Consider the following 26389-nt stretch of genomic DNA (forward strand, 5'->3'; position numbering starts at 1 on the left):
TAAAAGTGGGATGTTGATCAGTGACGTGGGTATTCAAAGGCTGAAACAGATCATGTCAACTTGGGGGAATTTTTATCTGATCTTAACTTTATGTTGAGCAAGAATATGATTCTTTAACCGAGAAGAGTTTGAATCAAGACTCCTTTTCCCATTCAAAAAGGAAACGCTAAGCGATTGATATCCGGTACGAGTATTTGAGTATAATCTTAAAAATACCTGACATCATAAATGAGGATTGCATTTGAAAACTTTAAAAAGATGTTAGAATTCAAATTTAAACTTCAACTAGGTCTTTGAAGTAAGTTTTAGGTGATGAAAATTTGAATAATTTTAACCATCTAACACCATAAATGAGGATCTCGAGCTGGGAAATTACACCGATAGGTATGGGACCGGATACGAATACAGTTTTACAATCAAACACAGGATAGCAACGATCCCATCGTCATCTCTAGTTCTAGCAAACTATGACATATGTAGAGAAATTGCAGAAAATCCAAGTTTGTAACATTCATACAAAAGTATTCAAAATAGTCCTTACATCATATATCTCTCTTTTATTGTGTAGGGTAACAAGCACTACTATATCATTCTCTAAAACTAAATTAAATCCAAAAAGATGGGATAACAACATTCAATTTGTACTAGGAAGCACAACATATAAATAAACACATAATCCATGTCTTCTTTTTTTTCCCTTATGGTTATTCAAAAGCTAATTTGAGGCGGGTGGGGAACTATATATGGTTTTTCCTACGCGTTTTTGGCTTATTAAAGACTAAACATGGAGGCCATGTAAATATGTGAACAAAGAGTCCTCATAACAGGACTCACCACAAAAATCCAAAAAAAATAAATAAAAACATGTTAGGTTCATATAATGTGAATATGTGATGGATGTGAACCGCTACCACTTGTTATGTAGAATGGTGACGGGTGGTGCTAGTGCCGCCAGTTGAGTCGGAAACTGGCATGCTTTGGGACAAACTTGAACTGGCGGAGCCGCTAGGCATGCTGGTGGAGAGACCGAGACCGTCTATGTCGGATGTAGAAATAAGTTCGGGCCTCAACTCGGATGAAGATGATGAGGGAGCCAGGGTGACATTTGATGAGCCAACTGGATATGGTGCAACGGGCATGTCGGCTAGTGAAGATGCAGATGGGCTGTAACTTAATGTCCCCATTGGGTGGTCAAATCTGCATGATGGACCGAACTTACACACCCCCTTTTGAGCATAATGTGTACAAAGAGGCGCACCCTGAAACATAAAATATTCTAAGTAGACAATATTATCATGCGATAAGCATTCAACATGAATAAAAGATAAAGACGTTTATTTTGATACGTTTAATTTTAGGTTTATGGTGGTCAACATCGGATGTGTTTCAACTAAAAAGGGTTCAAACCAAAAATACCCTTCGATAGTTCGATTATCATCCTATACATAATCATAATTAAAATATTCAATGTTTGTAATTGACCAATCTAAAATGTCATTTTTCAACCCTGAAAAACCCATATGACCCCTTACCCAACCCACCAGACCTGCCCACCTAGAGCTGTTCAAAAAGCTCGTTGCTCGCTCGAAAATGGCTCATTTGTAAACAAGCCGAGCTGAGCTGGCTTGGTCTGTAAGCATGCCGAGCTCGAGCCAAGGTCGATGGCTCGTTTAGGCCCAAATTTCATATAAATAAATAAATTACCCAAATTTTAATATATATATATATATAGGATGAGTATCATTACAGAACCCTTAAATTATTTAAGAACTTGAAAGAACTCTTGAAAACTAACGTTTTTTATAAAAAATTTTGTATGTTAATGTTAGTTGAGTGTAGCTTTATCATTTTTTATATCTATATTTACGATTACAATTTTGAAAATTAGTTTTTATACATATCTATGTTTTGTTTTACACATGTAAATTTGTTAGTACATAAATTTTACACATATGTAAACTTGTTATTTATATATGTAATCAAAAATTTTTATATAAAATATGATAAAACTACTCTTAAATAATGTTAATATATAAAAAAATTTAAAAAAATGTTTGGTTATTTAGAGTTCCTAAGAGTTCTTAATTTTTTTAGAGTTCTTAAATGATACTAACCCATATATATAAATTATGAATTCTGTTGTTTAGAAATTCTTTATTGTGTAGGTTGTAAATATTATGTCTAGTTTTTATCTATGTATATCAATATGTGTAACATATAAAAGTTAACTTTTTTATTTTTAACTAAACGAGCCGGCTCAATGAGCCACCAACTGGCTCAACTTTTAGCTCGTTAAAAAAACCAGCCAAGCCCGAACCCACCCTGGGTCGGTTCGTTTACAGCCGTAGCTCACCCGCCCATCTACATTTACATCTGTTGCACTACGAAACATGAATGAAATACGCTAAACCAGAACATAATATATCAAGACAAGGATGTGTAGAAATGCTTACTGGACGGAGGGGAAGGCCCATCGGGCTAAGCACAAAGTTTGACTTTGGTACAGTCCTCTCAGGCGGATGATGATATCTACATGAAGAACCAAATTTACAATCCCCCGTTTTCAAGAAGTACTGGCATTCGGGTTCACCAGGTCGTTCAGGAAATGGGTGTTCTTTTTTAACAGAAGAAGATGGCATAGAAAGGTACGCTCCAGTGTAAGCAGGAACAGGAGAAGACAAATGAGGTGTCATTGCATAATATGAGCCCGCTCCAACAGTATTAGAAGAAGCTTCCGGATTTACATTTACAGGTGCCTAAAACCATCAAAATTAAGTCATGCTACAGAAAATGTTAACTTTTAAACTAAAATAATAATAATAAATAATAAATAAATAATAATAAAAATAAATAAATATCATAAACACCTGATAAGGATTCCAGCCTGGAAATGGGACCATTCCTGGTGGAAGCAGGACTGGGCTGTACGGCCCGGGCATATATGAGCCTGGAAGAAGAGACGGTCTTGCAAACACCTGAGATGGGTATATAGCAGAAGGTGTAGATTCAGGTGGTGGCACCTGTGGCTGCGGAGGTGGCGGAACGATGGTGGTGGGCTGGGGATGATGAAATTTACAGGTAACCCCAAACTTACACTGCCCTGTTTTGACATAGTATGAACACTTTTTTTCACCCTGAGGAGAGAATATTATGTGAAAACTCAGATTAATAAGGAAATAATATTCATAAATAGAGTCGAAGATTTCGCCCCCATTCAACTATAAACGAGTAGGTTTGGCTCAAATGGGTCAAACAGGTTAAAGGTTCGTCTTTTATTGATGAAAGTTAATTTATTTTTAATTTAATAATGTAGTTTTTATGATCATATTTAGCTCAGCATAGTTAGAAAAATCATAAAAATGGTTAAAAGTGTTTACTGGTCGGCCCAGCCTGTTTTGACCCAGATCCAGTTTGACCCATCACCCAACCCGCCTGTTTGTCACCCCTGAAGAAAAAATAAAAAAAAGGAACTTGAAGGAAGTTAAGAGTATTATTTTTAATATAGTTTTATAATCATATTTAGGTCATTGCAGTTAAATAATTCATAAAAACAGTTAAGGTGTTTATTAGTCAACCTGGCCCGTTTTGACCCAAACTCAGTTTGACCCGTTACCCAACCCACAAAAAGAAAACAGGAACTTACGGGACGCAGAGGGTATCCAGATATATTTAACAGCACTGTACTTGATGACCCAACTCCCTGTCTTGGGTGATGATATTTGCATGAAGCACCAAACTTGCACATTCCCGTTCGCATATAGTACTAACAAAACAGATAAAGACGCATAAATTACATAAAAATACAAATTCATCAGCAATAGACGAATCTATAAACAAAAAAAAAGGTTATGTCAAATTGTCAATATTAGTATAACAGTAACTAACATAAAAACGAAACTGCGATGATGTATACAGAATCTACAGTCTTTTAAGTTTAACTACCAAACATCACAATAAAAAACAGAATCTATGCTTCAACTAAATCAAACGTAACAAAAAGACGAAACATTGAGCTTTAAATTTGGATCATAGTCTTTGTAGAACAAGTTAGTTATGAATCTATTTATAACCAAAGCTATAAATATACATCCAAATGCAAACAATCCATGTTTTATAAACTATAACAACAAGCAATCAACAAGATTGTATCTTGTTAAAATATTCAATCTTAAAATTAGTAAGTAATTCAATGAAGTACCTGACACACAGGTTCACCGATCCGTTCCGGATACTCTTCACCACTAGACCTCATAGCTCCATAAGCCTATCAAAACTCACCAAAAAATAAACTTTAATTTTAACCTAAATTAACTAAATGCATGTCAATTTTGTGAAATCGAATAAACACGAAACCAAAATCACCCAATTCCCAAACAGATCCACAAATAACAATAAAAACACATTACAATTAATGCAAATTTAGGGAAAATGAATGAATTACCGAACCGCGATCACGGGGATGGTTAAACCGACACCGGGAACCATAGCCACAAAACCCTGTTCTCAAATAATAAATACAATCAGCCGCATCGGACCGTTCAAGGTACAAAGGCTCTGCATTCACCATCAAACGATCAACAATCAAACAAAACCCTAAATTGGCATTTAATAATGAAACAATTAAACAATTAATTAAAATGTGAAATTGCAAGTTAAGTTAGTTAGTTACCTTCGACCCCTGTTTGAGGACCTGATGAGGTCACCGGATCGGACTGTGACGTTTGCATTATTCGATTATATATATAAATATACAATTAAAGATTGTGTTTTTATTAATCTATCAACACTATACAGTGAAACCCATATCGAAATGTTAATGGGTTTTGGTTCGGATCGAGTTTTTTAGTGAGATAAAGAAGAGGGTTTGTGTTTGTGTTTGTGTTTGTGTTTGTGTTTGTGTGTGTATAGATATAGATATATAGTTATATACGTATCTTTCTTGATTGATCTTTATGGGTTTGTTTGCAAATTGTGTGTGTGTGTGTGTGTGTGTGTGTGTGTGTGTGTGTGTTGAATGAGTGTTTGTTAGTTTACCAAGGCGTCATATAGTACAACAGAGTTGTTGCCTTCTTGGCTTCTCTCTCTCTCTCTCAAGGTTTCTGTTTCTTTGGATGTTGCTAATTGAATGAGTTGGGTGTTTTGGATTGTTTATTTATGATACTAGAGGAATTTATTTCACTTTTTTTAAATTTATTTCGTTTCATAAATAATTGTCGGTAGGGTACTTGGAGCACTCTCGGGTAGTATTTTAGGCTTCATCGGCTACAGTACTGTCGTTTCATCAGGTAGTGTAAACGATTTTCAGTTACGGTTTGAATGTTTTTAGTATCCGAGCGTGAAATGTGAGGATGTCGATAGTTGGCTTATGTGGGATGTGTCTTGGATTCATTCGGGTGGTAAAGCAAACCGAAGAGGCGGAATGATATTAGGTGACACTCGGTTTTTTTTGGTTTAGATGGCGTACACCTATAGTACGCTTAGACTATGTGTAGTGACTTCGCACTATGGTCCACATCAACCAAATGAGACCTTAACGCATTTTCCCATGAATCCTTCAAACCTAGACAACTTATAGTATATCTCGTAGGTAAATTAAATTTTTTTATTTATTTTGCTAGTTTTGTTTTACGTGATGTTGATAACATGTATCACATTGTGTTAAAATATCACAAAATAAGTCGATTGTTATACTGTGTATCAAGAGTTTTCTTAACTTAAATAGATTTTCATTATACATATAGACACACAAATAGTTTGCTCAATTTGTTGTGGGCACAAATTAAAAATTTTTAGTTATTCCGTTGAAAATGTATTAATGCATCAAATCTCATTCTTATCATGGGTAGAGTCAAGGCCCACGACAATAAAGTAAAAGACTAAAAGGTAATTCGTTATTAGGTTTATTATGTTAAACTTTTCAAAACTTATTTGTAGCTTAACTTAGTACATACATTGTCATCGAAAAAAGTAGGTTTGAAATTCCATAGATCATAGAGGTGATTTCTTATATCACATTTAAACCTTCATAACTCATACATACTTTTAGAAACTGTAAAATATATTGATTTCTAACCCTTCAAATATCATATTCACCTAATAAGAATCATTCAATAAAGCATAAAAACAACACATGACTGTGTTTTACCTTTCAAAGATACGATCATTATTATATTTACCAATGAAGACATCACCATGTAGGCATAGAAGTTATACCCTGACGGAATTTATTCATCAAATTAATAAAGGTACACATTAAGCTTTCATAAGTCTACACAAATTGAATGTAATGTGGAATCAGGATGGGTGAGGTGGCACTTAGCTACACCGTCCATCCATCGATACTGACAAATTTAAGTCTGATCAGTATAATTTTCCTGATCATTTAGCGAGTCTCTTCATAATTGCTTCTTGTAAATTACGCATCACTAGCAATACTAGAACTTGCGAAAAGAATATTATAGTTTTATAATTTGTTTTATTATATATTAGTATATTCACATGAATTCCCGATTTAATATTATCTATAGATCAACTTTTTAATTTAAAGTACATGAGCATGCAACTTTTTATTTTTCAATTCCAAACACTAGAAATACCATGTTTTTTTATGTTTTTAAATTTATTATTGTAAATATTTTTAATTAAAGAAATTATTGTCAATATAAAAGTATTATAATTTTTAAGTTAGCTATATATTTGTTATGTTTTTAATTTGATGGATAGCTTGCATGTTAAATTTTATTTATTTGAATTAATTGATTGAAATAGATTTTAGATGGAAAAGAAGTGTGTTTCATGGTTTAAGGATGAGATTATAAATAAATGAGATGTGAATTAGAGAATTTTGTGAGTATCTATCCAAACTCATATGGGTATGAAAATTGTCATAAAAATTTAACCAAAACTGAAGACTGTGACCAACAGTTGGAACATTGAAGGTATTAATCACACCATAGCTAACATTGCTTCCACATTGATTGTCCACGGGTCGTGTGAACCTTTGTGTAAGCTCACTCGGTTAAAACTATTGTTTTCACGGGTTGTAAATTAATGGTTAGGAATTATGGTGAATAGAAAGTATGAAGAGTGTAGAGTTGAGAGAGTATAAAAGTGTGAAAAGTTAACTATTTATTTTTCATAAGGTTAAAATATTTTGTTTTTGAGTGTTATGACTGTTGAAAGTCATGTATTTAATTTAACTCGAGAATAACCGGGATTCTCAATGAAATTTGAAGTGGGAAACCCGGGGTGGTGTTTTTTTACATTGTACAAGAAGTTTCACACCCTTTTCCAGCTCCACCTCGTATGCTCTAATGTACCATATTTTCCATGTACATGATAGGCTAGCTTTGAGTGGCAAAGGTGAAACTAAACGAGAGTTGGGATGAATTGAAGATTTAACTTTATACCAAAGATTATCCCAGTCCGTTTTCGATCTCCATAACCATTTATCGAGTAGGGAAAGGTTAACGGCTCTCCAAGACCTAACTCACAGCACCACATTAATCTTTGGAGCCGTGATCCGCTCCCAAGCAATCCGACGAATTCTGAAAACATCATCCCCCCCCCCTCCCCACCCCCCCAAGAAATTTTCTCTTAATATGTTCCAAAGCATCATTTACATGTAGAAGGGCCTTAAATGGTTCGGAAAAAACTAATGGGAAGGCTTTCATTAACCAACTTAAACAAAGTGATCCGCCCTCCGAACAAGAGAGTTTTAGCCTTCCATCTTGGCAACCATGACTCGAAGATGTCCATAACTGGTTTCAGTTATTGATGAAGTTCATATTGGCTCAATAGGCAACCCAAATACATAGACGGAAAGACTCTAACTTGACGCCATAGAGATCTTGCCAAGGGACTCACTTGATCTACTTCCAAGCCAAGGCCAAATAATTTGTCTTTAGAGTAATTGACATTTAGCCCATATGTAACATAGAACACCGTAAGATCTGAGCCAAGTTGTTAGTGTTAGAGGCGGACCAGAATTTTCTAGAAAAATGGTCTCATTTGCGAAAAATGAAATGAGATAAAATAGGACCATGATTAGGAGTAATAATATCGTGGCAATTACCCAAATCTGTTGCTTTATTCATTTTCATACAAAAAGTTTTAATGTCTGTTATTAATTTGAAAGGAAAAAAAAAAGGAAAAACAGGTCTTCTTGTTGAACGCCTTTATCTATTGGAAACCAGGGCCGTCTTTGAGGCATGGCAGGGTAGTCGACGGCCACAGGCCCGACACCCCGCTAGGCCCGATTTTTTTTTTTCAAAAAATATTTTATGTATTTTTATAAAAAAAATATGTATAATCAATGTTTCAACACAATTACATAACTACTAGCTTGGTCTAGTGGTAAAAGACTATGACATCTAACCAAAATGTTGTAAGTTCTAGTCTTATTTAAGACAATTTTAAGATTATTTTTATACAAAAGTTTTTTACACAACTCAAATCATAATCAAATAAGTCAATTTAAAATTAAATTGTTTAAATCCAACAAAATATTTCTTTTACTCAAGGGCCAAAAAAAATTTCGCCTTTGACCCAAAAACTTTTTCGTCTTCTCGGAGCCGACCCTGCTGGAAACTCTGGCAGATGCCATCATTAACAAGAACCGACATTCTCACTGATGACAAACATCCTCCTATATCCACTTCATCACTTAGTCAGAAATTTCATGTGCTCAAGGATCGTGAATAGGAAGCCTCAAATAAGAAGTTGAAAGTCATTCTTGACTTAAAACCTTTTTAACCATGAAGCTAAGTCATTATTTATAAGCGGGCCATTGAGGATACTTCGATCATGACAATAAGCCGATTGTTATAAATAATGCCATGTAGGACCACATATAATCTTTTCTTAAGGGCTTTAGAAATCACCTTTAAAATGCACCCAATTAAAGCTAAGTGAAAGATAATTAGATAACAAGCTTGGGTCATTTATTTTAGGAATCAATGTAACAGAACTAAGACAACCAATTATCTCTTGATCAACTGTTAGGCGACTTGAGACATTTGGAAACAAGTTTTTATTTGGTGTGAAATAACGCACGTCACGATTGATGTGCCAATAGTTTCCTTGAGCTAGTAGACAACTTATTCCCGAATAAGCATCCACAAAAAAATGATGAAAACGATTTTTCAAACCACGTGGTGGTGTATTCGGTGCCGAAGAACAATAAGGTGTTCAAAGGGAAGGAGGTGAATCCAAACAAGGTTATAGAAGAGATCAAAATCTTATCCTTCACGTGGATAAACAATAGGGGTGAGGTTTAATTCGTTCGACTGGTATGAGTTAAAGAAAATTTGATGTCATTTGTGCTTTTTAACTTTAACGTATTGTTTCATTGTATGAGTTTTAATGTAATCTAATCACCCTTACATAAAAAAGAAGAAAAAACAATGAAACATGTATGTGTTTAGTGTCTATGAGATGTAATGATTTAGTAAACTTGCATAGTTTATTTTGTTAGAGGTCATTTGTATCACTAACGGATCATTGGCCCACCCGATCATCTCTATTTCACTTTTAGAAAGAAACCTATCATAGACGAGAAAATTCCCTGGCCTAACATGAAATCTCTATTTTATTTTCCTGTATACGAGACTTGAACTCAAATTTTTTTATATATTTTCTGGATGGATGTCCTTTACAGTTTTACTTGCATATTTTTTAAGCATTTATTTTGTTAGTTTAAGAAATCAACATCTAGAAACAAATATTATACAATTAACTTTAGTGGGAAGAGTGGGAACGAGAAATGACAAAAATGCCCTTTCGATTTGATACACGTGCGTTAATAAGTTGTCATTAGGCGAACTTAGCCTTTAGGCGAAGTTGTCATCAGGCGAACTTAGCCTTTAGGCGAAGTTGTCATCAGGCGAACTTAGCCTTAGGCGAAGTTCATCAGGCGAACTTAGCTTGCAGGCGAAGTTGTCGGCTGCAGCTACTGTTCGTCCTTAATCGTCTTCGTTTCTTAATCAAATAACTCGATTTAGGTATCCACGGAATCGTCTGACCAGCGCCTACAAACCCCAACCATCAAATCGACCTAACATCGATGTTTAAAGGGTGCGATTTAGGCATATAGGTTACGGGTTCTTTTATCAATCGATTAACCCATCAAATCATAACCATTTTCAGTAAGTTTAGCTTTGTTGGATTCGTTTTTACCACACAAACACAGATCTATCATTTCTATACTAATCCAAACCTAAACGAACAAGTTCTCGATATAAACATACCGTAAATGAGTCGAACTACGAACACGAGCTAGTCTTGTTGCTTTGGTTCGTCACGACGATCTAGCACCAACAAGCTCGGGTCCTCGCCTTTGGATCTTGGTTCGGGTCGTGTGTGTTTTGGAGTGTGTAGAGATTAGGATGGATAAATGGATGGAATTGAAAGGATTGGGGTTTAAGGGGTATTTATACTCTCTTAAGCCCATGGACCGAAGGCCCATATTTCCTTTTGGTCCATATCTAATCCCATCTAATTATCCTACTAAGTCTTCATAATTTTGCTATTATTATTATCGTTCCACTAACTCGTTTATTTCACCCGACAAAATAATATATTAAATATTACTTTAGAAATTTCGGGATGTTACAGGTAACAAACGTACTATACAATTTACAATGAGAGGATTAATAAACTAACGGAAAACGAGTACCACGGTACACATGCCGCCACCGCCGCATCGCGCGGGCATTTACTAGTCCTAAACATGTGGATATTATAAAAAAACCGTGTTGCCCCATAGTTCCAATTGAGCCGTTCATAAATATGTTAGATAATAATTTTTTTTTACATCAACATAACAGGTAGGCGCCCAACAAGCTGCGCCGCCACCCCTTTCTGAATTGCAAACCCTAACCTGCTAAATACATACCCCTGCCCCTTTGGAGTCGACACATTGCTATGCACAACCCGTTGGACCCTAGTTAGGAAACGGATAGCTTCCGGTGCCAAGGAGCCAATGGTATCAAAAGCCAGAGGGACAAAAACATGTTGGTTCTCTTCGCATGCTTTAGCATGTTTCTCCACCTTCTTCGTTTCAGCCCTTTTCATTGCTTGCCCAGCTACAAACCCATTATCCCTCAAACCCGCTAAGGGAGATACCCCTGTGAGGTCAACACAAGCGTGTTTTCCCCCGGCCCAGCCAAAGACGAGCAAATCTGCCGGTCGTAGAGTGGATCTCCCTTTCGTGGGACTGTAAGGAAGTTTACGGGGGCTTCCTTTTTAGCTGATATCCTAGCTCGCCTTAGGATGTCCCAAAGAACGTACCGCACCCAATCATGTCGGTATTTGAACCCAGGCATCTCCTTGCAATGAACCGCATGCTCTCCGAATTTATCCAGGTAAGCCTTACGGCCAGTGTTTTGAAACCCGGCCCGGCCGGTCGGACCGGTCTGACCGGGACCCGGTCTCAAAACCGGGCCGGGTAAGGGTATTTGGCCTGTTTTCTAAAACCCAGCCGGTTTTCAATTTTTACGGTCGACCCGGACCTGGTGACCCGGTGGGTTAACCGGTAAGTTCAATTCAACGTGCTTTTAAGCTTTTATTATATTTAAAAATCAAGATCTATCTAACCCTAATCATTCGCCATCTCCTTGTTTTGCTGCACATACACATGGTCGTCAGTTGCTACCAGAGATGGTATGAACTTGAATAGGCACCTGAGATGAGTAATCGAATCTTGAACAATCGGTTGCCTATCATTGCTTCATGGAATGGGAATGTTCAAGAACAATAGAGAAAAATAGATGTGAAGAAACCATTGGTTGTCAATATTTGCTCCAGATGTGAAGAAACCAAGCAGCCAACATCTCTTTCTTTCTTAGACTCCACCCTCAACAAACCCTATCCCCTCTTTTTAAGTATTATTATTATAAAATTGGACCTCATCACAAAATAATAACCCAACACTTTTCTAGCTATTAAATTAAAACTGGGCCATACTTGGGCTTACATAATCCAGTATATAGGAATCTGAATTTGGAAAATTATTATGCTTAATTTTGTAGGATTTCAATTTATTTATATAAATATATATATAATATATTATTTATGGGTCATCCGGGTCAAACACCGGTCCGCCCTCCCGGGTCGGTCCGACCTTTGACCAGGTAAAGTGTCCGGGTTGACGTCTGGGCCGGTCTGAAAACATTGCTTACGGCAGATCGGACATGTTTCGTCTTCTGGGTACATTGGGACCATCAAACGGTACTTAAGAATGACCTTATACTCGACCGCGGACATGCTTTGGCCCAAGACATCAATCGGGATAACGGTCAGAAAATCTTGGACATGAAGACCTTGTAAGCATTCAATAACCGCCTTTTGTCGGGGGGACAATCCAAAAACATCTCCCAGGCTCTGAACGATTTTGCCAAAAAGGCATTCACCAAAGTTTTTTTGAGGCTTTGGTGGAGCGGTGTCCTTATTAGAGAAACCGCCAATGTCAAAGTCTGGGAGAGCGCCATTTAGGCGTTCCAGGGCCTGCACGTAGTCTGAGTCCAGGTCGAAAACTCCGCTATTCCTTAAGATGTGATTCTGTAGCTTCCAAGACTGAGCCATCGACGCTACAAAAGCGTAAACCCCAACATCAAGAGCCGAAAGAAGGCCTAAACCCCCAAAGCGCATCGGTAAAGATGCAAGTCGCCACTGAAGATCACCAAAGAACGGGCCTCCACATACAACTATGTCTTTGATGGCTTCTCGAAGCCCCTTATCAAAACAGGATACCGCATCATCCATCATATGGGGGTGGCATGTTCGTAACCCAAAAATCAACTTAGCAACCCCCATGCAAGACCTAAGCAGGAGGAGTTCGATCTGGGGATCCCTAAGGCAAGGTAAGAGTTTCTTAAGATCAACCGCACGAGATGCTCTCCGCCTCGCCAACTCCTTAATAAAGTAGGGATCTCGACTAACAGCCCCTCCAAGGAGCTTTACCCCTCTCTCTGGTCTACCAATCCCACTAGGGAAAAACCCATCTATGACTTTCACCCCATTATACGCTAGCCAAAAAACCTCGGTTTTCTTAATATTAAGTTGCAGCCCCAATGATGGCCCTTTCGAGCTGATAATGTCTAGGGCTTTAGCGACTTCGTTGGCACCACCAATAATAGTCCTATCATCCAAGTACCAAGCATGAAATAGGAGGTTACAGTCATTTTGTACCTGGAGAACAAGAGGGTGTAATGATAAGGCAAAGAGGATGGGCCCAAGGGGGTCTCCCTGCTGAACCCCAGTAGTAGCCCCTATACAGTCATCAGCAACGTACAACCTAGTCGGCTGGGCATAAAGGAACTGGACCCATAGATAGATAGACGGGCAATGACGATGAACCTCCCGGAGAAGGGCTGTGCGGTCGACCATATTGAAGGCGTTGGAGAAGTCCACGGTAAGCATAGCTAAAGAACCGTCTGCGTGAAAGGAGTTAAGGAACCGGTTCGCGCTGTGAAGCACCGCCTCTGCCCCATTAGGGGTCCCTACCCCAAACTGAAAGTCCCCTAAATACTGAGTCATTTCCTTCCCAACCATCTTCATAGCCACTTTAGAAACCAACCTACGCCAGATAGCCCCCACAGCAATGGGCCGAATTCCATTATCCGGCTTTAATAAAGGGGTAAGGGGGGCCGAAGCAATAAACTCAGCGAGTACCTTGGGGCACAGACCCCCTAGCCATAAGTTGACGACTTCAGTGATGGCTGAGAGCAGACCCAAGGAAGTCACTGATCCCTCACCACTAAGAGCGTCCAACAAGTGTTGCGCCCGCATCCCGTCTCTCCTGCATGAGGTCACTTTAGGAAATGATCGGATACATCTAAGCACACAGTCCCCATCCACAGAGAGAGTAGGCAGGGCGACAGAGCTAGAAGGCAAGGACGGAGGCGGCACCACTGGGTGTTCATAAATAGGAACAAAAAGCCGTTTAAACTTTCTTTCGATTGAAATTAGCTAAATTCTTATTTGGTTATTTAGTTCGATTAAACACCTACTGATTTTGATTTAATTCAGTTTTTTGATATTCACTTTGGTTTTTACGACCGAATATGACCAAATAATCATATTCAATTTGTTTTTTTTGTTACGACTGAATAATCATATTCAGTTTGTTTGTTTTTTTAGGTTATGACAAAATAATAAGCTAAATTAGAGTGTTAAAAAAACGGTCAAAAGTCGTTAACCGAACCAACCCGAAAATTGAAACAAAACTGAACCGGTTTGAAACTGATTGAAACAATATGTTCAGAACCAATTTGTTTTTTTTCTCCATCAAAACCGGTTCCAAACCGTTTAACCGAACTGAAATCGGTCAAAACCGGGCAAACACCGATAAATTCCGAACCGAAACCGATCGTAACTTGGCTAAGAAACCGGATTTAACCCGAATCGAAACCGATCATAAACCAGTTTTGACTTTTATTGACCAAATCGAGCCAGTTTCAACCCAAAACGATTTTTAATTTTAAACTGGTTTGAGCACCTCTAGTTTGTAACCCGACCCACTTCAAAGGAAAAACGGTCTTAGCCAAAAATCCCAAAATTGGTTTGGACCCAATGCACCCCAACCCGCAAGTTTGTAGTCTTCTTCCCTGAAACCAGTTTTGGACCTAACCCAGTCGATTTGATAGGTTTAAATTAAACATTTTCCCTTCTAAATCGGTTTTTTTTTACCAAACCGAACCGATTTTTGGAAAAAAAGAAAACACAAACAAACTAGTTTTGTAATTGAGCCCATAATGTGAATTCAACTAGGCTTTCATGGGCTAGTCCAAATTCCAAATAGGCAAACACTAGTAAAGAGTTTTGACTACTTGCACTACCGTTGAACAAGACACCGTTGCATCTCCGTCGTCGGAAACCACCAATGGACAAACTACTAAGCGTTGGGACCAAAATCGTCGCCGTCGGCCGTAACTACGCCGCTCACGCCAAAGAGCTCGGCAACGCCGTCCCCAAGGTTTTTTCAATTCGATCTTAATTCGTCAAATGTCATGTTCAATTGAATTGATTATATGTGTAATTATATGATAATATTAGGAGCCGGTGTTGTTTATGAAACCTACGTCTTCTTACTTAGCAAACGGCGGAACGATCGAAGTACCGCATCCGTTGGAATCGCTGGATCTTGAGGTGGAATTGGCGGTTGTTATTAGTAAGAAAGCTCGTGATGTTCCAGAATCAACTGCTATGGATTACGTTGGAGGTAATCCCATCTGGTTAACCGATTATTTATCGGTTAATGTGTCTTCGTTAACTGACTTTAGCTGAAACCGAACCTTTTATGTTTGTGTTTTTATAAATTTTATATCATCATTTTCATCCTTTATACCTCTTGAAGAGGTAGGTCCCAGCAGAGCCCAGTTGGACCCGTAAGACTCACCTTGAACAGGGATGTCTGCGCGGTTGGACCCGCAAGACTCACCTTAAACAGAGACGTCTGCGCAGTTGAACTCGCAAGACTCCTGAGGGACGTCTGCGCAAAGACCAACTGGATCCGCAGGACCAACCATGATCAGAGACGCGACGTCCTTACGCGCAGTACGCAAGCTGTTCCCGCAGGAAAAACCTCCCAATGGTGACGTACTCCGCCTGTTCCCGCAGCTACGGATACTAGCCATCAGGGAAGGCTACCCGCACAGCAAGGCTACACGCACAAGGCACTAACTCTCAAATAATTCAGTAGTCACCTGAAGAAGGAATGAGCAAGCCGGGAATACTCCCGCACAAAGCCGGGAATACTCCCGCCCAAAGCCGGGAATACTCCCGCCCAAATGAGCCAGTCCGTACGCTACTGGAGGATCTTTTGTACTGTACCTGCCAAGGTATGGACAAAAGATCTGACCAAAGCGGCGACAGCTCACTGACAACAGTACGACGAGCAGCACGCTCTAGTACTTAAAGTCACTATCAGCCGCTGCCTACTCACCAACCCTCATCGTGGCACGTGCGTAGCCTGCAGTTGGTGGAAAAGGGAACAGTGCACAGCCGGCCATGTCACTATCAGCCGCTGCCTACCCACCACCCACTAGCATGGCACGTGCGTAGCCCACAGTTGGTAGAACAGGAATATTATACAGCCGGCTGTACCTGCTTGGAAACCTACCTTCGGCTATAAATACTCCAACACCTTGGAACGGTATCATCATCTTATATCTTCATATATCATCTGATATCTGCTCTAGCTATTTCTCTTAATATACACTTATATTCAAGAGCAATCTAGTCTGATTCTCACGCCGGAGGGTGGTCACAAGGAGGTACCCCCCCTTCTCAGTGACGAGCTCACGGTGTCTGTTTTGCAGGTCATCAGAAGAACAACCATCTTTGCCGGACCTAACCCTCGTGGGAAACATCTACTTAACCCCCAGATTATCCGTAATCTGCCCGGGGTCACTTAGTGTTTCTTCATTGGCGCCATCCGTGCATAAAAGCTAGAACTTTTCTTTCAGTTTTTTCAAAACTTCTGGAAAGATGGTTAAAGTTACTCCAGTCCCAAGGCCAGTGAGTGACCAAGAAACCCCGGTAACCACAACCCCAGCTACTGGGGGGAACACCGGCGAGTATACAAATTTTACGAACACTACCCCGGTTACCCAAGCCGGGGCAAGTGCAGTAAATTTTATGAACACTACCCCAGTTACCCGAGCCGGGGCAAGTGCAGTAAACAATCATCCCCTGGGATTCATTGATACCCAGGTGGAAAGACAACGGACGAGGCTGCCCCGCCAAACACTTGAACAAGTTAGAGCGTGGGCGGAAGCACGTCAGAAGGAATTCCAAGCTGAGTTGGATGAACGCTTATGTTCCATCCAACAGGCTGACGAATTTGGAAGCACTCGACAACAGCTCAACATGAGCAACGAGTGCGAGTCCTCGGACGATGATCGAGAGGAATCCGACGGTGACGCAAACCCTCGCCATAGGGCGAAAGGGAAGCGTAACGAAACGGACTTCCAACCGAGAAGGAAGTTTGGAGAAACCTTCAAACAAAGGAACGCGGGGGGAAACCCACGTGACTTCTCCAAAGCCTTTAGACGAACTGTTGCAAATGCGGGAACGTCCAAGTTTGCAAGGGACATTGCGGAAGCAATCGCCCCGAAGAGTGCCAAGCAGATGCCCAACATCGGCACTTATGATGGTATATCCGACCCAGACGATCACTTGAACAGATTCATAGCGGGGGCAACCGTCAGCAACTGGACGGAACCCACGTGGTGTTATATGTTCCAGATGACGCTGGTTGGAGCGGCTAGAGCGTGGTTTGACCGTCTACCGGTCCACCACATCTACGATTGGGCGGACTTCCAACACAAGTTTAGCCAACACTTCAGTCAACAGAGGAAATATACTGAAGAACAGTGGACGATCCTCAACTGCGTTAGAGAGGAGGATGAATCTTTACTAGACTTCATCACTCGCTTTAACTTGAAAAAGCTGAGTCTGGGCACCATAAGCGAAGATCTTGTTCGCGCCGCTTTCATCCAGGGCGCCGAATACCCAGAGCTTATCCGCACGTTGACGGGTAAAGACGGCATGCCATCCACATGGGATGCCATCATGACGGCGGCCAAGCGCTTTGCCGAAACGGAGAAGCAACTGGGTAGGGATCTCCCCCAGAATACAAACCTCTACACGCAGGAGACTATGGAAAACGTCCGGACCGCCCGGCAAAACAAAAAGAGGAAGCTAGGCATGTGGCAGTCAAGGGTAAACTTTGACACCTCATCCAGCTCTCGCCCTCTAGTAGGCGGAATGGATAACACGCACCCATCAAGCCGACACCCCAGGTGGACGCCACTCACCAAAAGCGTCACGGAGATATTTGCAACCGAAAAACTCCCATGGCCAAAAGCTCCAACAGTCCGGCAGCAACCTAACGTGGACCAGAGCAAATCCTGTGACTTCCACGGGACAAAGGGTCACACCACTGAGGAGTGTACATCCTTGAGGAATATTATTGAAACATTTGTCAAGGATGGCAAACTTACACACCTGGTGGCATCAATCAAGAATGGGGGAAGAATGACAACCGATACAAAAGCAACGGACGAAAGCCCGTTGACATCAGCATTCACATGGTTCATAGTAACATCAGAGGAAGAAAAAGACGGATGACAGAACTATGCGCATGGAAGGAAGCTGAGGTGCGCTTCCCGCGAGTACCGGGAGGACCCAGCAAAGAAGGCCCTATCGTCATCAAAAGCCAGCTGGGGCACTACATCACTTCCCGCACTCTTGTTGACAACGGCGCCTCGTCAACGGTTATGTACAGGCAGTTCTTCGACAAGCTAGACGACGAAGACAAGGAACGCCTGGAAACGGTCTACGCCTGGATGGAAGGGTTTGACGGCAGCACAAACACCCCCTGGGTATCCTATCCTTCCCCGTCATTCTCACAGACGGGAAACACTCCCGCACAGAAGACGTAGACTTTGTCGTAATGAGGAAGCCACACCACACATACGACATTCTCTTCGGGAGAGACGGGATGGCAAGATTCAATGCCGTGGTATCTTCAGTCCACGGCATGATGGGATGGCCAACAGCTGAGGGCGTAGTGATGGTCACCGGAATTCCCCAGGTATGCATCGCATCTGTCTCATCAACACCCAAACCAAAGATGGCTAAACCAACCATCACCGAACCAGAAGAATGGGCCTTCAATGGCAAATATCTTGACCAGGCTGTTACCATTGGCCCAACAGTCGTTGATCCTACGCGCACCTTACTCAAACGCTTACTACAGAAAAACGCTGACATCTTCGCGTGGACACCAGCTGACATGACTGGTGTACCTCGAAGTAAGGCAGAGCATAAGCTCAAGTGTGACCCGGCTTTTACGCCAGTCATACAAAAGCGCAGAGTAATGGGGGCGGAACAAGCTAACGCGTGTAGAACCCAAGTCAAGGAACTCCTTGACGCGGGCATCGTACGCGTTAGCAGATATCAAACATGGGTTGCAAATCCCGTCATGGTATCGAATTCTAACAAACAATGGCGCATGTGCATAGATTTCAAAGACTTAAACAAAGCATGCCCCAAAGATTGTTACCCGTTTCCCGAAATTGATCTTAAGGTAGATTCGTTAGCACCGTTTCGCCTTAAATGCTTCCTTGATGCGTATAAAGGGTACCATCAAATCCACATGGCCGTTGACGATCAGGACAAAACCGCATTTCGGACGCCCGATGGCACATTTTGTTATCAAATGATGCTATTCGGACTCAAGAATGCCGGGTCCACATACCAACGCCTAATGGACAAAGAGTTTCATGCCCAAATTGGGAGGAACTTGGAAGTCTACATGGATGACCTGGTCATCAAAAGCCTTGACCCAGAAACGATGTTGAAAGACATCGAAGAAACTTTCAATACACTCAGAAAGATAAACATGAAGCTCAACCCGAGCAAGTGTTCCTTTGGGATGGAAGAAGGGAAGTTCTTAGGAGTCATCGTTACTAAAGATGGCTTTAGAGCGAACCCTGAGAAGGTCGAAGCCATTATTAAAATGGAATCACCTACTACCATCAACCAAGCTCAGACACTGAATGGACGCCTAGTCGCGCTTAACCGCTTTTTGGCAAACCATGCGGATAGGTCGTTCCCATTCGTGTCAACGCTGAGAAACTGTTTAAAGAAAACGCACTTCCGCTGGACACCAGAAGCGGAAGCAGCTTTTCAGGAAATTCGGTCACGCTTGATCGAACTCCCAACGCTCACAGCACCAGAAGCGGGAGAGGAATTAATCCTATACCTCTCCGCCATAGATAGAGCAACCGGGGCCGTCCTGCTAGTCGAGCGAAAAGGCATCCAGATGCCAATCTACTATGTTAGCCGTCTCCTAACAGACGTCGAAACCCGGTACTCTACCCTTGAAAAATTAGTCTTAGCACTTGTACAGGCTTCACGCAGGCTAAGACGATACTTCCAGGGTCACCCAATCACCATTCTCACCAACTTCAAACTCGCAAACATTCTAGGCAAACCCGAATTATCGGGACGCCTAGCCAAATGGGCAATAGAATTGGGAGAATACGCGATAAAGTACAAGCCGAGGCCAGCCATAAAAGGCCAGGTCTTGGCCGACTTTATTGCAGAAGTCCCCGCCTCGCGGGAGAAAGAGTGCCAGGAAGAGGCTCAACCCTCTCCAGCACAGGATATCGATGATGTCTGGCGGCTCTACACTGATGGAGCCGCCAACAACGACGGCTCAGGCGCAGGGTTGAAACTAACCAACCCAGCAGGCCAAGAATACACTCACGCTATTCGACTGGATTTTCCAAGTACGAATAACGAAGCTGAGTATGAAGCATTTTTGGCCGGGCTGAGAATTGCGCGGAAGATGGGAGTGAAGAACTTGGAAGCCCACGTGGATTCCATGTTAGTAGCCAACCAAATAAACGGGACGTACACGGCCGTGAACGACACAATGGCCTTGTACCTCGCGCAAGCGAAAACCCTTATGCGCGATTTTAACGACTGTAAAGTCATACACGTCAAGCGTAGCGAAAACAAATCTGCGGATGCGTTAAGCAAGCTTGCGTCATTGGCTTTCACCCACTTGGGAAGGACATCCGCATTGAACTCCTTGGAGCACCCTCAGTCCCACACAAGGAAGTCTGTGTCATCCAAACCGGCACAAGAACGTGGATGACACCAATAATAAATTACCTTGCGGCGGGTATACTACCAAAGTAAAAAACGCAGGCAAGAAAACTACGCTGTAAAGCACTGAACTATCAACTCATCGATGACATCCTTTACAGACGTAACTTTCTTGGCCCACTCCTACGATGCGTGGACGACCAAGATGCTGGCTATCTCCTAAGGGAAGTACACGAGGGCATCTGTGGGATACACGCAGGTCCACGCGCTGTTGTAGCTAAACTAAACAACGCGGGATACTTTTGGCCGGGGATGCATACGGATGCGCTGGCATACATCAGAAAGTGCAGGTCTTGCCAACTCCACGCACCTAACACGCATCGCCCGAAGAATGAGCTTGTTCCAGTCACCTCCTCATGGCCATTTCAGAAATGGGCAATCGATGTGACAGGCCCATTTCCCACAGCAGCAGGGAACGTTCAGTATCTAGTAGTAGCCATCGACTACTTCACCAAGTGGATAGAAGCAAAACCCTTAGCCCAAACAACAGCAAAACATATCAAAAAATTTATTTGGGAATTTATAATTTGTCGTTTCGGACTCCCACAGAATTTGGTGAGCGATAACGGCACCAACTTTGCTGATAAGAAGCTACAACAGTGGCTGAAAGAACTTCAAATCACCCACACCTTTACCTCAGTGGCGCACCCACAGGGTAATGGTGAGGTGGAAAGAGCAAATAAGAGCATCGTCGACGGCATAAAGAAAAGACTCTTGGAACACAGATCCGGCTGGGTGGACGAAGTTCCACACGTACTTTGGGCAAACAGAACAATGAAAAAGGCAAGCACGGGAGAAATGTGACATCTGCCCAAATCCGACCCGACCCAGGTACCCGTTTTCGGATCCGATTTTAAGATTTAAAATTTGATTATAATCTTTATAAATTTATCAAATATATATATTACTAATAATAATAATGATAATAATAATAATTCCTTTCCGCCGTCCCGCCCTTTTTCTCTCTTGTCGCCGTCCCGCCCCTCTGCTTAACCCTTAAGCCTTGAACCCCTTTTTCTCTTAACTCTTTGCTTGTCCTTTGGTTCTTCCCGCCTAAGGATGTCTGCGCAGCTCCACGCGCCAGACTCCTTACAAGGAAGCCTGCGTGAAGACCAGCTGTTCCTGCGATACGCGAGGCGAACTGTTCCCGCGGCGCGCTAAGGATTGTAGTTCTTCCCGCGGCGCGCTAAGGATTGTAGTTCTTCCCGCGACGCGCAAAGGATTGTAGTTCTTCCCGCGGCGCGCTAAGGATTGTAGTTCTTCCCGTGGCGCGCTAAGGATTGTTCTGTCTGCCTTCGCCCTCGCGCACTCAAGCCTTCTCACGCTAGACACTTAAGTCTTTTCTCCAGTTTAAGCCAGCCTGTATGCTTTTGAAATATCTTATCTTCTGTGCTATACCTGCCAAGGTATGGGCACAGTAGGCCAGATCTGACATCTGTCCGAAAAGTCACTTTCGGCGCAGCTTGCTTACCAACCCTCTTGGTTGTTAGAAAGTAACTGGCATAATCTTTTAAAATCTTCTTTTCCATGTCTTGAACAGTACTTTGACTGACCCCTCCCATGCTATGAACAGTAACCTGTCAGCCTTCCCCATCCCCTGCAGCTGCCACCATATCTCTTGCTTTTGATATATTTTGCTTTGATTTGATAGGATCTTTTTCCCCAATTCAAGGGATGTGTTCCCTAGGGTTTTCCTATAAATAAAACTAATTTCTTGGATAATTAAACACTACACTCAAACACTTAAACACTCCCCAAAATCTTTCTCCCTTACTCTCAGCCGAAGATCCTCAGCGACGCCTCCACTCCCCTCTTTGCTATCCGTCTTCTCTTCTTCCCAGAAATCTCGGTAAATATATAATATATAATTTTTTTTAAATAATTTGTTTAAGTGACTTACATATATTCAAGACATAAAAACCAATCGTTAAACCAATAACCTCTTATTTATAGGTTAACTTTCGCTTGTTTAAAAGTTGGTTCTTGCATTATCTTTCAACGCACCTTTTACAGGTGAGTAATCTCGTACCTAATCCCCTTTTATTTTTAACGTTTTGGGATGTTCATGTGTTTGTACAACTTGAGTCTTAAACTTGTTTATGAAATTATGTGCGCAAAACCCATGTGTTATGGACGTTTACTAGTGTTGTATATTTGTATGTGTTGATCATTAACCGCTTTGATCGGCCTATTCCGAAGTTTTCATGGATCCATTAGATGAACACGGGAGACCTATTGTTACGATTTTTCTTGGTTTGTTTGCACATACACGAATGATTATTTGTTTTTGCTCGATTTGGAGCACGCTATGAACTATGAGCTATGATCTATTTAGGCTTGATCACAATCTGTTTACACACTATGTTGAACACCAGTTATACACATGTTGCGCGCAGTGCTTTGTTATTATCTATTTATATCTATTAAACTTGATTTCTCACCGACACGCAAGTGTTGACGTTTTATTTTAACACATGTTCAGGTTTGTTGTAGCTGCTTTTGGAAACTCGAGGACACGTAGGATGTTTTCTTTTACTTTGGACCTAGTTTAAAATATAACAAGACAAATTTATGTATTTGAATATTATGAGTTATAATATGTGATTTATGTTACTTTCTGGTGTGTTATGCGCATGCGCAATGAAATGTATTTATTAAATATTGACACCCAAATAGTGTCGCGAGTAATGAAACAATTCGTAGCGCCCCGATGTATAATCCGCCATCGGTCGGGGTGTTACAGATTGGTATCAGAGCTCCGTGACTTTAGGATTAGGTGGTTAGACGTAACGACCTAGAATACCTAAGAGTCCCTTCTCGCGCATGAGAAAAATCTCATGATTGCGAGCTAATTGTTAATTACTCGATATTTATAAAATATGCTTGCGCATACGCAGCACATGATTTCATGTTTTATCCGCGATCTTTCGATTTTTTTATTGTTAAATTTCAATTCGTTTCCTTACGTACATATTCGTTTGTTGTTGGAATTTAACATTGAAAATCCGAAAAGTCATGGTGATACATGAATAGTTGATTTTCAATCCCCATTAACTTTATGTTCTAAAATTGAAGATTTGAAAAGTCATGGTGATACATGAATTGTCAACCTCCAATACTCATTTACTCGTATATTTTAAATTGAAGATTTGAAAAGTCATGGTGATACATGAATTGTCAACCTCCAATACTCATTTACTCGTATATTTTAAATTGAAGATTTGAAAAGTCATGGTGATACATGAATTGTCAATCTCCAATACTCATTTACTCGTATATTTTAAATTGAAGATTTGAAAAGTCATGGTGATGCATGAATTGTCGATTTTCAATTCGAATTCATTATCTGTATTAAGTTTGCATTTAAATTCATATTTTACTTCAAAAATTTGATAGCATTTAACTCCGCGAAACAAGCTTTACAATGATATACTTTGCGCTAAAACGAATTCCCATACCAAGATATTAGCAAAAACTAAAACTTTTAAAGAATGCCTCCGCTATCAGCTCGCCGTCATCAGAGGAGAGAAGCCTCGCGCAGACGTATGCAGCGTCGTTCCCAGGAAATGGCCGCCGCAATAGCCCAAGCCTTAAATCAAAATAATACCAACCCCTCCGGATACAATATTAAGTCCTTTAATGCGGGTAACCCTCCGAAATTCACAGGGCTCGAAGGAGCCACCGTAATGCTCCAATGGCTCGAGAAAATTGAGAACACCTTCCTCCATACCCATTGCCCTCCAGACCGACGAACCTTATACGCCTCAAGTGTCCTGGAATCAAGGGCGCTTACATGGTGGAACGAAGTAGCTCACGCGCGTGGCGCAGAGGCTGCTTCTAGCATGCTCTGGGAAGAATTCAAGGATCTTTTGACTCGAGAATTCTGCCCTCCCAACGAAGTAAAGCGCCTTGAGGAGGAATTTTGGAACTTGAAACAGTACAGTGGCGAAGCGCGCGAGTACGCTACGCGCTTTCACGAACTAAGTTTGCTTGTCCCGCACCTTTTCTCTGCACATCCTACTTCGAGATAAATTTCGGGACGAAATTTCTTAAAGTAGGGGAGACTGTGACATCTGCCCAAATCCGACCCGACCCAGGTACCCGTTTTCGGATCCGATTTTAAAATTTAAAATTTGATTATAATCTTTATAAATTTATCAAATATATATATTACTAATAATAATAATGATAATAATAATAATTCCTTTCCGCCGTCCCGCCCTTTTTCTCTCTTGTCGCCGTCCCGCCCCTCTGCTTAACCCTTAAGCCTTGAACCCCTTTTTCTCTTAACTCTTTGCTTGTCCTTTGGTTCTTCCCGCCTAAGGATGTCTGCGCAGCTCCACGCGCCAGACTCCTTACAAGGAAGCCTGCGTGAAGACCAGCTGTTCCTGCGATACGCGAGGCGAACTGTTCCCGCGGCGCGCTAAGGATTGTAGTTCTTCCCGCGGCGCGCTAAGGATTGTAGTTCTTCCCGCGACGCGCAAAGGATTGTAGTTCTTCCCGCGGCGCGCTAAGGATTGTAGTTCTTCCCGCGGCGCGCTAAGGATTGTTCTGTCTGCCTTCGCCCTCGCGCACTCAAGCCTTCTCGCGCTAGACACTTAAGTCTTTTCTCCAGTTTAAGCCAGCCTGTATGCTTTTGAAATATCTTATCTTCTGTGCTATACCTGCCAAGGTATGGGCACAGTAGGCCAGATCTGACATCTGTCCGAAAAGTCACTTTCGGCGCAGCTTGCTTACCAACCCTCTTGGTTGTTAGAAAGTAACTGGCATAATCTTTTAAAATCTTCTTTTCCATGTCTTGAACAGTACTTTGACTGACCCCTCCCATGCTATGAACAGTAACCTGTCAGCCTTCCCCATCCCCTGCAGCTGCCACCATATCTCTTGCTTTTGATATATTTTGCTTTGATTTGATAGGATCTTTTTCCCCAATTCAAGGGATGTGTTCCCTATGGTTTTCCTATAAATAAAACTAATTTCTTGGATAATTAAACACTACACTCAAACACTTAAACACTCCCCAAAATCTTTCTCCCTTACTCTCAGCCGAAGATCCTCAGCGACGCCTCCACTCCCCTCTTTGCTATCCGTTTTATCTTCTGCCCAGAAATCTCGGTAAATATATAATATATAATTTTTTTTAAATAATTTGTTTAAGTGACTTACATATATTCAAGACATAAAAACCAATCGTTAAACTAATAACCTCTTATTTATAGGTTAACTTTCGCTTGTTTAAAAGTTGGTTCTTGCATTATCTTTCAACGCACCTTTTACAGGTGAGTAATCTTGTACCTAATCCCCTTTTATTTTTAACGTTTTGGGATGTTCATGTGTTTGTACAACTTGAGTCTTAAACTTGTTTATGAAATTATGTGCGCAAAACCCATGTGTTATGGACGTTTACTAGTGTTGTATATTTGTATGTGTTGATCATTAACCGCTTTGATCGGCCTATTCCGAAGTTTTCATGGATCCATTAGATGAACACGGGAGACCTATTGTTACGATTTTTCTTGGTTTGTTTGCACATACACGAATGATTATTTGTTTTTGCTCTATTTGGAGCACGCTATGAACTATGAGCTATGATCTATTTAGGCTTGATCACAATCTGTTTACACACTATGTTGAACACCAGTTATACACATGTTGCGCGCAGTGCTTTGTTATTATCTATTTATATCTATTAAACTTGATTTCTCAC

The 26389-nt window shown here is 41.1% G+C and overlaps 2 protein-coding genes across 3 annotated transcripts in view; one reads left to right on the forward strand and one right to left on the reverse strand.

Annotated features, from left to right (window-relative positions):
* Positions 1 to 499: 499 nt before the first annotated feature.
* LOC143542945 (zinc finger CCCH domain-containing protein 34-like) lies at positions 500 to 4868 on the reverse strand. The gene is made up of 7 exons (XM_077035404.1): positions 4670 to 4868; positions 4442 to 4554; positions 4199 to 4264; positions 3644 to 3763; positions 2868 to 3134; positions 2454 to 2756; positions 500 to 1259 (listed from the first exon to the last, which is right to left on the reverse strand). Exons 1-7 carry the CDS (start codon positions 4725 to 4727, stop codon positions 918 to 920), a joined length of 1269 nt encoding a protein of 422 aa, XP_076891519.1. The 5' UTR covers positions 4728 to 4868; the 3' UTR covers positions 500 to 917.
* Positions 4869 to 14860: 9992 nt separating this feature from the next.
* The window catches only part of LOC143542987 (oxaloacetate tautomerase FAHD1, mitochondrial-like), a 77238-nt gene continuing 65709 nt past the window's right edge, over positions 14861 to 26389 (forward strand). For both annotated transcript variants that reach the window (XM_077035434.1, XM_077035429.1), the window contains exons 1-2: positions 14861 to 14974; positions 15055 to 15220. In XM_077035434.1, coding sequence (XP_076891549.1) covers positions 14882 to 14974; positions 15055 to 15220 — 259 coding nt within the window. In that variant the 5' untranslated portion in view covers positions 14861 to 14881. The remainder of the gene's footprint in view (positions 14975 to 15054; positions 15221 to 26389) is intronic.

Source organism: Bidens hawaiensis, unplaced genomic scaffold, assembly GCF_021521415.1.
Source record: "Bidens hawaiensis isolate Kalapana, Puna unplaced genomic scaffold, B.hawaiensis_p1.1 tig00000820_1, whole genome shotgun sequence".
Taxonomy (NCBI): Eukaryota; Viridiplantae; Streptophyta; class Magnoliopsida; order Asterales; family Asteraceae; genus Bidens; species Bidens hawaiensis.

What these genes read in the sequence shown, in the direction of transcription:
- LOC143542945 (XM_077035404.1), bottom strand. Translation starts at nt 4,727, where the DNA reads ATGCAAACGTCACAGTCCGATCCGGTGACCTCATCAGGTCCTCAAACA. An exon ending in TCGGTGAACCTGTGTGTCAG is followed by an intron (nt 3,764 to 4,198) that starts GTACTTCATTGA and finishes CTGTTTTGTTAG; the next exon opens with TACTATATGCGAACGGGAAT. An exon ending in CAGGCTGGAATCCTTATCAG is followed by an intron (nt 2,757 to 2,867) that starts GTGTTTATGATA and finishes TGATGGTTTTAG; the next exon opens with GCACCTGTAAATGTAAATCC.